This window comes from Oryx dammah, unplaced genomic scaffold, assembly GCF_014754425.2.
Source record: "Oryx dammah isolate SB20612 unplaced genomic scaffold, SCBI_Odam_1.1 HiC_scaffold_2, whole genome shotgun sequence".
Classification (NCBI taxonomy): Eukaryota; Metazoa; Chordata; class Mammalia; order Artiodactyla; family Bovidae; genus Oryx; species Oryx dammah.
Genome location: NW_024070186.1, coordinates 115,035,348 through 115,050,623, shown reverse-complemented (window position 1 = coordinate 115,050,623; position 15,276 = coordinate 115,035,348). Strand labels below are relative to the sequence as shown.

General features: G+C 35.5%; 1 protein-coding gene across 1 annotated transcript in view; it reads left to right on the top strand.

The window, feature by feature from the left end:
- LOC120882053 (ephrin type-A receptor 6-like) overlaps positions 1-14,944 on the top strand; it is a 22,935-nt gene extending 7,991 nt beyond the window's left edge. The window contains exons 2-3 of the mRNA XM_040265796.1: positions 13,010-13,345; positions 14,898-14,944. Of these exons, the coding sequence (XP_040121730.1) occupies positions 13,010-13,345; positions 14,898-14,944 (383 nt within the window). The remainder of the gene's footprint in view (positions 1-13,009; positions 13,346-14,897) is intronic.
- The last annotated feature ends 332 nt before the right edge of the window (positions 14,945-15,276 follow it).

The following is a 15,276-nucleotide window of genomic DNA, read 5'->3' as shown; positions in this document are numbered from 1 at the left end:
TGTGTGTGTGTGTGTGTGTGTGTGTGTGTGTGTGTGTGTGTGTGTGTATACACCCTCTCTCTCTAGCTTCCCTCTCACCTACTCCCATCCCACCCCTTAGGTCATCACGGAGCACCTGGCTGGACATCCTGTATTCTACAGCAGCTTCGCACTAGCTGTCTGTTTACTCCTGGCAGTGTGTATATGTCAGTGCTACTCTTCTAATTTGTCCCACCCTCTCCTTCCCCAGCTGTGTCCACAGGCCCATCCTCTATGTCTGCATCTCTGTCCCTGCCCTGTAAATAGGTATCTTTTTACATTTCATTATCCTGAGACATATATATGATACAGTTACATAAACATTTTCGTTTTTAGAGCAATTCTAGATTAAGAACAGAATTAAGAGGAAGTATGGAGATTTCCCATAGACCTCTCTCCCCACACCCAGACAAGCATAGCTTTCCCCAGTATCAATATCGTTCACCAGAATGGTACATTTGTTATATTTGGTGTGCCTATATTAGCATATCATCATCACCCAAAGTCCATAGTTTACCCCGGGGTTCACTGTTGTACATTCTTTGGTTTTGAGAAATGTGTAATAACATGTGTCAATCATTATAGTATCATCCACAGGATTTTCACTGCCCTAAAATCTTTGGGTTGCATATTCATCCTTTACTCCCACCAACCTATGGCAACCACTTATTTTTGTATTATATCTCTAAGTGTGTGTGTGTGTGTGTGTGTGTGTGTGTGTGTGTTATATAATTAGAATGATACAGTAGAAGATTTCAGATTGGCTTTTTTCACTTAGTAACATACAGTTAAGATTCTTCTGTGTTTTTCATGGCTGTATAGCACATCTGTTTTAAGTGCTGAATAATATTCTATTGTCTAGATATACCACAGTTTATTTATCCATTTACCTACTAAAGGACAGCCTGATTATTTCCCAGTTTCAGCAGTTATGGATAAAGTGTTATAAACATTCATGTGTAGGTCTTTTTATGGACATACACTTTCAACACCTTTGAGTAAATACCTAGGAGTGCAGTTGCTGAATCATATGGTAAGTATATCTTTAATTTTGTAAGAAACCACCAAACTACTCTTTTGCATCCCTATGGTAAATGAGTATTCCTGTTGCTCCACTTGCTCATCAGCCTTTACTGTTCTCAGTGTTCTGGATTTTGGCTATCTCTGATGGTTATGTCGTGGCACCTCATTGTTGTTTAGATTTGCATTTTCTTGATAATGTGATGTGAGACATCTTTTCATACACTTATTTGCCATCAGTATTTCTTCTTTGGTAAGGTATACACATAAAGATTTTTAGGTGCTTTGGATGGCTACATATAAAAAAAACAAAGATGTCTCATAATCAAAACTAATTCCTCAAATATTGATTATAGTGGATGATCTAATCCTTAAGTCTATTGAGTTGGGATATTATTGTTAATTTCCTCTTTGCCATTTTGTTTCCACTAACCATCCTTAACCTATAAATATACTCAAACTTCTGTCATTAAAAAATATTCCCAGCCCAATAATTTTTTTCCCAAAGCAAGTACTTGGAAAAGCAGTTTTCATTGGCTACAGTTACTTCTTAACACACTTTTAATTTACTTTTTACTCTACTGCATTCAGAATTTTGCTCTTCAGCCTACTGTAATCACTGCAAGTAAACTGTATAAGAAACATTGACCAATTATCTAACTTGCCATATTGTGTTAGAAACATTTTGTCTTATTATTCATGATGTTTAATTCTGTTAGTCTCTTCCTTTTTCTTGAAACTATTTGTTCTCTTTTATTCTAAGACTCTGCAATCTCCCCTTCACCCTCTTAATTTTCTGAACCTCATATGATATATGTTGGCATGGATGATTTCTCTTCTGTTGCTCACCTGTTCAGTTCAGTTCAGTCACTCAGTCATGTCCGACTCTTTGCAACCCCATGAACTGCAGCACGCCAGGCCTCCCTGTCCATCACCAACTCCTAGAGTTTACCCAAACTCATGTCCATTGAGTCGGTGATGCCATCAAACCATCTCAGCCTCTGTCATCCCCTTCTCCTCCTGCCCTCAATCTTTCCCAGCAGTTATGGTATCAGGATCTTTTAAAATGAGTCAAATCTTCGCATAAGGTGGCCAAAATATTGGAGTTTCAGCTTCAATATCAGTCCTTCCAAAAGACACCCAGGAGTGATCTCCTTTAGGATGAACTGGTTGGATCTCCTCACATTCCAAGGGACTCTCAAGAGTCTTCTCCAACACCACAGTTCAAAAGCATCAATTCTTCGGTGCTCAGCTTTCTTTATAGTGCAACTCTCACATCCATACGTGACTACTGGAAAAACCATAGCCTTGCTTAAATGGGCCCTTGTTGGCAAAGTAATGTCTCTGCTTTTTAATATGCTGTCTAGGTTGGTCATAACTTTCCTTCCAAGGAGTAAACATCTTTTAATTTCATGGCTGCAGTCACCATCTGCAGTGATTTTGGAGCCCCCCAAAATAAAGTCTGACACTGTTTCCACTGTTTACCCATCTATTTCCCATGAAGTGATGGGACCAGATGCCATGATCTTAGTCTTCTGAACGTTGAGCTTTAAGCTAACTTTCTCACTCTCCTCTTTCACTTTCATCAAGAGGCTCGTTAGTTCCTCTTCACTGTCTGCCATAAGGGTGGTGTCATCTGCATATCTGCGGTTATTGATATTTCTCCCAGCAATCTTGATTCCAGCTTGTGCTCCCTCCAGCCCAGTGTTTCTCATGATGTACTCTGCATGTAAGTTAAATAAGCAGGGTGACAATATACAGCTTTGATGAACTCCATTCCCAATTTGGAACAAGTCTGTTGTTCCATGTCCAGTTCTAAGTGTTGCTTCCTGACCTGCATACAGATTTCTCAAGAGGCAGGACGGGTGGTCTGGTATTCCCTTCTCTTTCAGAATTCTCCACAGTTTATTGTGATCCACATTGTCAAAGGCTTTGGCATAGTCAATAAAGCAAAAGTAGATGTTTTTCTGGAGCTCTCTTGCTTTTTTGATGATCCAGTGGATGTTGGGAATTGCCAACATCACCTGTTAAATGTTAATTTTTCTCATATTCCTTTCTTAGCTTTCTGTTCTTATCACATGTTCTCAATTTCATGGCTTCAAATAGCACCTATAAAGAGATGATGCCTATAGTTTTATCCATATCCCAGTCTTCTCTCCTAAGGTCCAAAGTCACCTCACCATCTCAATTTGGGATCTGACAACCTGTGTGTGCCAGAGATACCTGCCTACATCTCCAATCTTGTATCGTGCCATATTCTCCATGGTTGTTAAACTCATGGACTTCCATGATGCTGCCCTGTTCTCATCTTTAATGCTAAAAGTTTTCTCTACTTGAAATTCTCTTTCTTTAGGTCCTCTATCGTGGTTTTCTTATTGCCAGGCTCAAATGTCAATCAGATAAGTATTTTCTGATTGCCTGTTCAAAAATAGAATCCCTCCCAGTTACTCTTATTTATATCATATATTTTATTTTTTATGCCTATGTCATTCTTAGAAAATATCTGATTTATTTGTACACTCACTTCCTTGTTTATTTTCATTCTACCTATAGTGGATTGTAAGTGGATCATGAATGTTTTTCCTTTACTTTATCTCCAGCACTAATAATAATACCAGGCTAGTACTGGGCACAAAATAAATATTTGAAGAACAAATCAACTAATAATTTTAGCTCATCTTTGAAAGTCACTTTTATTACTTCATACCTCAGCTTGCTCATTCACCTCAGCTTGTTTCTTTATCATGGTCTATCCTCATCTACCCATGCTTCCAAGCATGGGACTCAGAACCCCGTCCCTACCCTTGATGTATCTCAGTAGTCACAAAGTTTGTCAGTTTTACTGTTTAGTATTTCTTCTGTCCATTCCTTCATACCAACTCCTAGTCCTTCCTTTTTTGGTAAGACCATCAACTCTCCCTTGGGCTAATGGAATAGTATTTTGGCAAGTCTCCTTCCTTTGGCCTTCTATCCCTCTGAATATTCTAAACTATTAGAAAATATTATTTTTAAATAAAAACAAGATCTTGATTATTTTATTCTTTCCTATGCCTAAAATCTTTCAAAGCCCAGCATCTTTTTGCCAGAATTATAAGATTCAATCCAAGGGCATCCAAAGTTCAGCCCTGGCCTGTTTTTCCATCTCTAATTATAACTATACTGCTACTGCTAAGTCTTAGTTGTGTCCAACTCTGTGCAACCCAATAGATGGCAGCCCACCAGGCTCCCCCATCCCTGGGATTCTCCAGGCAAGAACACTGGAGTGGGTTGCCATTTCCTTCTCCAATGCATGAAAGTGAAAAGTGAAAGGGAAGTCGCTCAGTCGTGTCCAACTCTTAGCGACCCCATGGACTGCAGCCCACCAGGCTCCTCCACCCATGGGATTTTCCAGGCAAGAGTACTAGAGTGGGGTGCCATTGTTTGGTATCTCTCAAATGGTTCTGATAGCCAATGATAACTTCTAAGTTTGGATATTCTTGATCTTTAAAACTTTCTTTGCATACCTTTTACATGAACTGCAAAGTATATAGAAGAAATCAAGAATAATAAATTTGAAATGAAATTCTGAAATGTTTTCTCTGTTATCTTAATCTACTTCATAGATACTTAATTTTGCAGGTGATTCATTAATATATGTTCTATGCTTTAAAGGATGAGACATGGAGAACACTCCATAATATCACATATTGATCAATTAGGGCTGCCTCTTAGATCAGTTTGAAACACAAGAGACCATGCTGCTTGCCAAGAAGTCTGTTATCAAAATAACTAACTATAAGGCTTTTCTAGGACAGAAGGAGAAAATGTTCACTAAGGTACTCTAAAAGTTACTAAGAAAGTACTTGTCAAGCTAGAAGGACAGAGAATGAGAAAAGACAGAGAAATAAAGAGAGGATCTAATATATGGATGCATGCTGCTGCTGCTGCTGCTAAGTCGCTTCAGTCGTGTCCGACTCTGTGCGACCCCAGAGACGGCAGCCCACCAGGGTCCCCCGTCCCTGGGATTCTCTAGGCAAGAACACTGGAGTGGGTTGCCATTTCCCTCTCCAATGCATGAAAGTGAAAAGTGAAAGTGAAGTCGCTCAGTTGTGTCTGACTCCTAGCGACCCCATGGACTACAGCCTACCAGGCTTCTCCGCCCATGGGATTTGCCAGGCAAGAGTACTAAAGTGGGGTGCCATTGCCTTCTCCAATATGGATGCATAGACAAATGTAATTCCACAGTCATAGCATTTTCACTTTGATGTTTCTCATGTGTTTAAATCAATAGGAAGATTTTATTTTAATTACTGAACAGGTGCTACAAGAGTAACATATTCAACAAACATTTGTGCTGCCTACTTAAAGATGTTCAAAATGTAAAATGTAAGTCATATAAACAGGTACTTCTCATGTACATCATTAAGGATTTCACTTTTCTTGGAAATGTCATGTCTTTTTATCATTATATTTTATATACACTGGCAATGATTGGAGTGAAAGTATAAAAATTGAATTTATTTTTGCTCTAAGATTAACATTATAAAACATGGCTGCTTTGTTTCTGGGATAATTGGCCACTTAAGAAAGTCATTATTTTCTCAACCTTATTTTGAGTAGAACCAATATTGTGTTTCGATGCAGCAGGAAAGATGTTCTTCCACATTTCAGCTGCCCTTCTCAGGTCCTCTATGCTCCAGATAGCCCTGCTCTGTTTGATGTCTTTTCTTTTTTATCCAATCTCTGTGAGTTTTTTTTCTCTCTCTCTTCCTCCTCCTTCTCCCTCTCCCTCCCTCTCTTTTTCTCCTAAGGTTCTTTTGTATGGAAAAAACACTCTAGTACCTTGCTTTTCCATCTCACTGTTGAAAAACAAAAGCCACAACTGATTGCTTAGGTGGCTGATTGCCAACACAATTGTTGCAGCCATGATTTTCCAAAAGCCAGAAAGGGGACATTGCAAAGATGTATTTATTACCTCTAGGAGGCTGTACTATATTCTAGATTTGTTCTCATTATTAAAAAATAGTTAAATATTTACTTTGTGTTTTGTAATGGTATATTTTTAAAATTAAAATGATCCTTATATTCCAGAATAGACACCTATATGTAATGAATCTGTTCCCCTAGTACAGATCACTGATATAAGATATTGCTTGAGCTTTATGAAGTTTCCTAAACATAAATATTTTAGTTTTTATTTCAGGCAAAATTATTTTACCAGATTACCTGGGAGAGGTTCCTTCATAGGAAGAGATATTAAGTGGTTACTTTGCTGATGCTGGAGAATTGAGTTACCACTTGCTGCCAGATCTTCCAGAACAGGTCTATTCTTGGCATCAATTGGAACTCAGAGAGGACTGTCCCATTTAATATCATTTACTTGTACACAACAGACCAGTGACCACAAATCATCCATAATTGGAAGTGGAACACTCATAATTACGCCTGCAATGTCATGATTTTTGAGAAAGGCTTATTAATTTGCTTTAATCTATTTATTTATTATTTAGCTTTTCCCTCCCATAATATGACATTGGTTAGACCCATCATGTTTCTCTTTTTTTTTGTATTTTAATGAGTATTTAATTGAAAATACCTGACTCAAACACAGAAAAGGCTGTATATAGGTATGCAAGATATTTTCCTTCATGATATTGAGGGAAACAGGATGATTTTTTACTCAAAACACTCAAACTCAGGTTCGTCATGATTTAATTTGTGGATCTTGCCCTTTAACTCTTTCCCTGCACAACTATTGCATATTTTGGTAATTGTTAGAACTAGTTATTGTATGGGTTTATATCAAATTTTTTTTTCTGCATTGATGAAAATAGTTGACAACAATTTTCTGAAACTTTTCCAAGGTAAAATTATGTCCACGCTCTATAGAATAGAAATCTAGAGCCACAAATGCTTACTTTTCAAGTTTTGAATATCTCTAAACAATAAAAAGAAGCTTTTTATTCCTTCCCAATGAATAGAGATATTGGTGGCTGTCCATTTTGCTGAGTTATTAGTTAATAAATATTGATATTATTTTATATTTAATATTTTCATAATATAGACAGTCCTTTCTACTACTTAAGTGATTTTAAAGTAACATACTTCTATATTGAATTATCCACACCTGATTCTTGCAAAGATTATAGCCTTGAACACACCGCTCTCCCGATATTTTTCAAAATTTGTACTGTGTAAAAGATAATTCTTTTAGGGTTGCACAAAACCGTGCATTCTATTCATGCCCTTAGTTAAAGAATATGTCACCTTCGTATCAGACTAGACTAGAATAGAAATATACATGAATATACATATTTCAGTGCAATATGTACATTTGGTAAGTATTAGTCACCTTTTCTTGGAGAAGGCAATGGCACCCCACTCCAGTGCTCTTGCCTGGAAAATCCCATGGACAGAGGAGCCTGGTGGGCTGCAGTCCATGGGGTCGCTAAGAGTCAGACAAGACTGAGTGACTTCCCTTTCACTTTTCACTTTCATGCACTGGAGAAGGAAATGGCAACCCACTCCAGTGTTCTTGCCTGGAGAATCCCAGGGATGGGGGAGCCTGGTGGGCTGCCGTCTGTGGGGTCGCACAGAGTCAGACACGACTGAAGTGACTCAGCAGCAGCAGCAACAGCAGCAGCAGTCACCTTTTCTACATAATTGGGATGTTAATAACTGCCTTTCAGGTTGTTTGTTGTGATAATTGAATGAAATAAATCATGAAATATTAAGTATACTCCTTGCAACAAAGTACTAAAAAATGCTATTTTTTTTTTTAAATCATGCCTACCTTGTATGAAAGTATTCAGTTCTGCCCAAGGACAGGAGGAAGGTGTCACAAAGGGACTAACACCTAAGTCAGAATATGAAAGATGAGTAGGCATTTTCCACAGAGCAAAAAAGATGAAGAAACAATTTGTCCAAAAGCATTTAGATGTGACTAAAAGAAGAAAGAGGCTGAGGGATGGGCCTAGTTATAAAGACAAATGTAGACGAGGTTGAGAGCTTTAGATTCTATTCTGGAAGTGAATGGTATTTAGACTATTGGAGTTCTTTTTAAATTATTTTTGTTTCCTTTAACTGAGTTTTAAAATTCAGGGAAAATCTACTAAAGAGTTATCTTAAGTCCTCATTTGTAATATTGTGAAAACATAAGTGATAACAAGTCTTAATTTTAGACATCAATTTAGTTACTGAAGTAAGCGCAATAATATTGGAGAAAATAAGAATATGTAGAATTCAAAGGATTTTAAGTGCACATGTTTCTTATTTTGAGCAATATTTATCTTGAAGATTTAAGTTTCAGTTGCTCTTCTATAAATAAATTATTTTTAAATGCTGTAAGGAACATTGTTAAAAGAAATTTGTTGTAGGAAGGCAATAAATTGCTCTCTAATTTCTGTGTTTTGAAAATTTATATTTGACAGTACTCTCTCAGCAAAACCCAATGAAATGCAGGTATTTTTTCTGTTTATAGGATGAATACATTGCAATAGAGGTAAAAAAAAAAAAAAACTTAAACATCAAAAAGACTTAGATTATCATCCTACCACTGATGAATTTGATGACCTTGACATAATTACAAAACTTTCCTGCACCTCATTTCTTTCTCTAAATAAATTGATTTAATTCTTTCCCTGTGGTGAGGTTGAAGTCCCAGTTTCATTGTCTATTTCCAAATATACAAACATTTTATGAACAAGTCTTATGGATAGAGCACATAGTAATTTAGGTATGAATACAAATACAAAATTTTGTTAACAGGGCTCTACTAAGTACCTTTTTCAAAGATTATATAGGAATAATATTACTATAAAGTTAATAATATAACTATAAAGTTAAAATTCATAGTGATAGTGGAAAAAAATGAAATGACTTTAGAGTTTTAAATTATGTCTATATGCAGATCTGACAACTGATATTTTTAGTACATTATGAAAGTCTGGACACATACTTTTTCATTTATTCATATAATTTACTCCTTTGCAAAAGCATTTACCAAAACATCTCTAGATGATTCGCTATATCTTTAATGTTTTCTGACATAGGTAAACACAGAACTATTTTCTCTTATCCATAAACTCAGATGTGACTATGTTTTTTATTAGGAAACCATATTATTGCATCTTGGTAGTAGCAGACACATTTAAATTATTGTCAGGTAGTAACTTAAAAAAATACAGTTTAATAGGCAATAGCCTTTCATGATTTGATATCCTCAGTTACTTGAATCAAATTTTCATTGTTCTTAAGGTTAAAAATGTTTCTATAAACCACAATTAGCTATAGAGTTAATGGGTGAATTAATAATCACTCTTCAATTAATATGAAAAAGCTATGAAAACTAGCAGAATGCTAGTTTTCCTTCAGATGCTTCTTAGAAAATAATATTTTATAAATAAATGTTTGGGAAATATTGGATTCAACAAAGGGAAGGAAAGTGTGTTTCTTTTGTGTCAGCATCAATCTACCAAAGGAATCGTAATTTGAGCACTGAGCTCATTTTTTGGGTTTTATCTCAAGGGACTAGAGATATTATAATGGGATGTATATTGAGAAATATAGTTCTGTTTAAAAAATTTTACATAAAGAAAAAAGGAAAATGAAAAATAAAAAAATTGTAGCCCACTTGGCCTCTGCTACTCTGAGAGGAAGATGGGGTTGTAAGGCCAGATGCTTTTCCGGGAAGGGGCTGGACAGCACTGCCACCGCTTCGCACACGTTTACTGTTAGAGCACGGTTACTTAACTGTGTAAAGGGGAAATCCCAAGTGAAGCCAAAGGAAGATTGAAACTGTGTTTTTAAAATAAACTAATAGAAATGAAATTGTTGTTTTTATTCAAGTTTATTGCATTGAAAAACAGCTAGTTGGAAATTAGGATAGTTGTCCTTTCCTTATGAGATTGGTCTTGAGAGTGCAGTGTGGAGATTGCTTTCTTCCTGTGTGAATTACTTGTTTCCTTTGAAGAAAAAGATCAACAGAAGGAAATCCCTGAGAGTTTTCAATACAGATGTCTCCAAAAGAGTTATTGCTGCCAAGTTTTTTTTCTCCCAAAGTGTCACATAATCTTTGCATAATTTATAAATGATAACAAAGCAATCAGGCCACATTCATAAAAGCCCAGTGACACATAATTTAGTGAAATCTGAGGATTAGAATTAATTGTCTCTCTTTGTTCTAAGTTCTAAATCTTAGTAAATGATTCACTGTATGTCATTACAGCTTAATATTTGCATGAAATCACAGTTTAGCTGGCATAATTTAACGGCAATTAAAAAGCTATTTAATCGTCATGCAAATTGGTATGAGGGCCCTTGAGTAAGAAGGGTGTCTGCCTTTTTAATTTAAGTATCTCTAGGCGGACAGTCATATATTTGCAGACACCCATAACATAATTGATAACATTTTTCCTGATCTTGGAAATGTAAGTGAATAATAATTCATGTTTTCCATTATAAATAAGAGAAAAGAGCAACAATATGAATATGTCATCCAGTAGGAAGACACTATTATGATAATGAATCTTTATCTCCTAGGCATGAGTCTAGGTTGGAGGAAAAAAAATTATGCTTATCCCTGTGCTCTAGTTTATAATCCCTTCAATATTTGCCTTTCTGAAAGCAGACATGTCTATAACTCTCCAGAACATGAAATGGCATAAAGCAAGGTATACAGAAGCCTTTTGGAAAAACTAACAGTCCCATTTCTAGGGCTGATTTTAGGTGTTGTACATATAGGTGTCTGAGCCATACCCATCAGGTTGCTGATAATAGGATCCAACAAGATGAAAAAGGGAAGCATAGCATTTCTTAATATCTCAAACCCGACACCCAATCATATGGATTTAGGAGTGATGTTATGCTTCTCTAACACTGTGTAACAGATCTTGTTACTGAGTTCTCTGTACTCTTTAAGACCACTCCCCACACTGCAGCCGGATTGCTGTTTTTGAAACACATCACTTCTGTACATAGAATCTGTCAGCTTCTTCCTTTTAAATGAAAAATATATATATATATATATATATGTACATATACAGATTCATTCCAGTGAGCATATCAAATGTTGCATTATCCGACCCCTTCCTGTTGCTTAAAACTCACTTCTTGTTTACTCCTTCTGCATTCTAGCTACAGTGATCTTCTGTCACTTCCATGACTATTTCATACTCTTTTTTGACTGAAGAACCGTGCATGGTCTATCTCTAAAATCCTTCCTACCCCTCTCTACATCTTCCACACAACCTGCATGAAACCTTCTCAGAAGGTTTCTCAGGTTGGCCCCTTGATACTTTTTTTTTAGCTCCATTCCTTTTGATTTCTGTGATTGCACTTATTATAATTTGAATTTTATTTTTCTGTTTTTTTTCGTGTGTGTTTGTGTTTATCTAGCCATTCAGCTAAAATGTCAATAGCAAGAAAGCAGAAATAACATTTATCAGATTTATGCTGTAAACCCAAGATCTAGCAGAATATCTGGCACACATGGTAGTCACGGAAAACTTATTTAATGAGTGAATGACCATGTCTTGAAATCCAAAAGAAGCCTATGTGAAAACTTGAATTTATTTCTATGCAGAGAATGTTACAGAGAATTCTTTTTCGCCTTCTAAGCAAATTGCTGAATTTTAAAGAACTGTTTGAATTTCTTAAGACTACCCTTTTAAAATATAGCAGTATTATTTAATGAGTCATTTATGCAATGAATTATTTTTCAAAGTATCTGTCATAGGCACAGTCTCTTACAGAAGGATTCTGTGGCATTTCACAATATAGCAAGTTCACAGTGCACTGTCTGGCACGTAGTAGACCTTCAGTTAATAATTGTTCAGTGAATGATATGAAACTGAGGTTTGAAGGACTCAGATGAATATACAAGATTATTGACACAATTTTAAGAGAGAAAAAAAAACACGAATAGTTAAAGACATTAAGTACTCTGTGGAGTGTGATCATATGGAAAAATAATGAGAAACGAGAGCAGATGTTCATCCACCACCCATGACCAATATGGTTTATGCAGACTCTTGATGACGAATAAGAGGATCTTGGGAGTCTCTTTATAAGCTTTCAAGGATGCATTTACTTATGCTTAGTAAAGTTAATATAAATAAAATCTAGGTACCATATCTTACCTATATCCCCTTTGATCGCTTCCAAATCCACCTGCCAATGTAGGAGACACAAGAGACGTGGGGTCCGTTTCTGGATCAGGAAGATCCCCTGGAGAAGGAAATGGCAACTCACTCCAATATTCTTGCCTGGGCAATTCCATGGACAGATGTGCTTGGCGGGCTAGAGTCCAGAGGTTGGCAAAGAGTTGGATACAATTGAGCACACTCACACAGCCCTTCCAAATAATACTTTTGTCCCATGAAATTGACAGGACCTAAAAAAGTATTTATGCTGCCTCCAGTTTCTGTTCCTATTCCCTTCCTTCCAAACTGTGTGTCCACCCTAAATTCATGGCCATTTATTCTCAGCCTGTGAGAAAAAGATTCTTAGATTTTCAAACAAATGAGAGTTTTAGTTATACATCAAGCATAGTTTGAAGACTGAAATACTGAACACAGCATATTTTATATATGTATGTTATTATTTTTTCAAAGTTTTTAAATGATGATGCAATTATTAAGATGTAATTATACAAAGCCATCATGTAATTTAAAATAATGTTGGGTTATTATATTTTTTAGTCAACAAATTTAAGAAGTATAATTACTGTATCTTTTGGTGATCTGTGGCTTTTGATGTTAAATACTGAAATTCATATGCCAAAAGTTAATATATAGACCATCTTCACCCTAAGACTCCACCCTTACTAAACTTATGCAGGTATTTTTAACCATTTTTCTTTATGGCTTCCATCAGAAGAGCGAGCTCAAACTAATATAAAAGACCAGCACATGTTTATTGATGACATTTTCAAGTGAGCACTATAATTCATTGTCCTATACATGTACATTTGTTTTTTAATTGCTTTCTCTAGGGCCACCTTCAGCTCCTAGGAATGTGGTTTTTAACATCAATGAAACGGCCCTTATTTTGGAATGGAGCCCACCAAGTGACACAGGAGGGAGAAAAGACCTCACATACAGTGTAATCTGTAAGAAATGTGGCTTAGACACCAGCCAGTGTGAGGACTGTGGTGGAGGACTCCGCTTCATCCCAAGACATACTGGCCTGATCAACAATTCCGTGATAGTACTTGACTTTGTGTCTCACGTGAATTACACCTTTGAAATAGAAGCCATGAATGGAGTTTCTGAGTTGAGTTTTTCTCCCAAGCCATTCACAGCTATTACAGTGACCACGGATCAAGATGGTAAGTTCTACTGCTGTTCTCTCAAAACAGATCTATAATTCCATTTTGACGCTTAATATTCCTGGTGGACCTGTATTCACTGGGGTGCAGTTGCACACTCTCTACATTATAGGGGTGATTTACGGATCTTACTGTTTCCCAAGGTGCAGAAAGATATTTTTGATATTACTTCTTGTTAGTATTGTCAATTAGATACAGTCCTTCTCTTTAATGGCTATGCATTATGTTTTTCATATAATCATATGCTGATATATCTTAATAAGTAAGTTTATATGACTTATCAACAAACATCAAACATAAAAAAGGTTACTAAATGAACTGAAATTCAGCTGCCCTACTTATGCAGCCCTCTCTTTTCCATGTCAAATATGCAAATAGTAAGGATTTATACTAATTACAGTTCATACCTATATTATAAAAACAGTGCAGCCAACATGCCTAACCATAATTCACTCTTAAAAGGAACAACAAATATATCCATTAATGTATCTAAATGCCATTGTTTAGGTGCAGTTTTGTGTAAAAAATAAGCTATCTTAAAAAAAATAAAACTCCAGTTGCTTTCAGCTAAATGGCTCCTTTTAAGACTATAGATTTTTTACTGCAATATAGTCAGGCATGAAGACTCCTATGCTTTTTATAAGAATGTATTCTCTTTAATCCCCTCATTATGTAATTTTTCACAAAGCATGATACCAGGAAAACTTGAGATTTAAAAACTCCCTTTGAGAAGCATTCATAAGTTATGTTGTTACAGAAAGGATTGTCTTACAGCAAAAAGTATTGTTTTATGTGAACACATATAGATGAGAATAATTTATACAGATAAAACCATTCTTTTATACTATATTTATTTGCTGAGTCTGCTATAACAAATGCCACAGACTAGGTGGCATAATTATAGGACAACATCAAAACCAGGAAATTGACATTTGGAAAATCCACAGGTCTCATGTGGCTGTGCAGGAACATCAGGAGTGAGCCTTGTAGTGATAATGGTGATAGTTACATGAAGTTAGATATATGATAAATTGCAAAGAGTTACACTCAACGCATATAAATGCATGGTGCACACACACATGAGCCCTGTGGATTTTCCAAATGTCACTTTCTGGTTTTGATATTGCACTATAGTTATGCAAGTAGTTAACATTGGGGGAGGCTGGGTAAAATATATGTGGGAAGTTGCTGTACACTTTTTTTTTTTTTTTGGTCAATTTCTATGACTCTATCATTGTTGCAAAATAAGAAGTAAAAAGAAAAACACTGCTAAACCTGTAAAAAATACAGAAAGAAAACTTTAGCATTCTAAAAATATATTTGAAATGGATTTGACTATTTTATTCAAACTAATATAAGTTCACTTTGCTGATGCTCTTCAGAAATACATTTAATAAATAAAGCAAACAAATAGAACTGTAAAATCACCATTTTTGTATTTACTATATAATGTTCCCCTTCATTTAACAAATTGTTCTACATCATAGGATTTGGTTTTTGGTTGTTCAAAATGGAATTCCTGTTTTGTTTTTTTTTTTATTCTTTCCTGTAGTATCAACAGAATCTTGTCAGATGTGTCTTCAAGATAAAACAGATTAAGACCGTCTGTTTTGCTCTGCACTAGCAGATTATTTCCAAGCCTTTTCTTCTGCTACCTGATTAAAAATAACCCAATACAACTGTTCTAACTATAAGGTATAAATAATTAAGTTTGAGAATAAAAAAAATCACTTTAAATCAAATATATTTATAAATATATTTATATAATTTCATACATTATACATACATATAATAGTCTTTCGTTCTAGTATTAGAAGAGAGTTCATATGGACTATTTTTCTAATGTAGCAGAAGGCAGGGTAAAAACTATTTCTCACTTTGAAAATGAAAGAATTCATTAAAACTGTATTGCTATAAGGACAGAAATTATA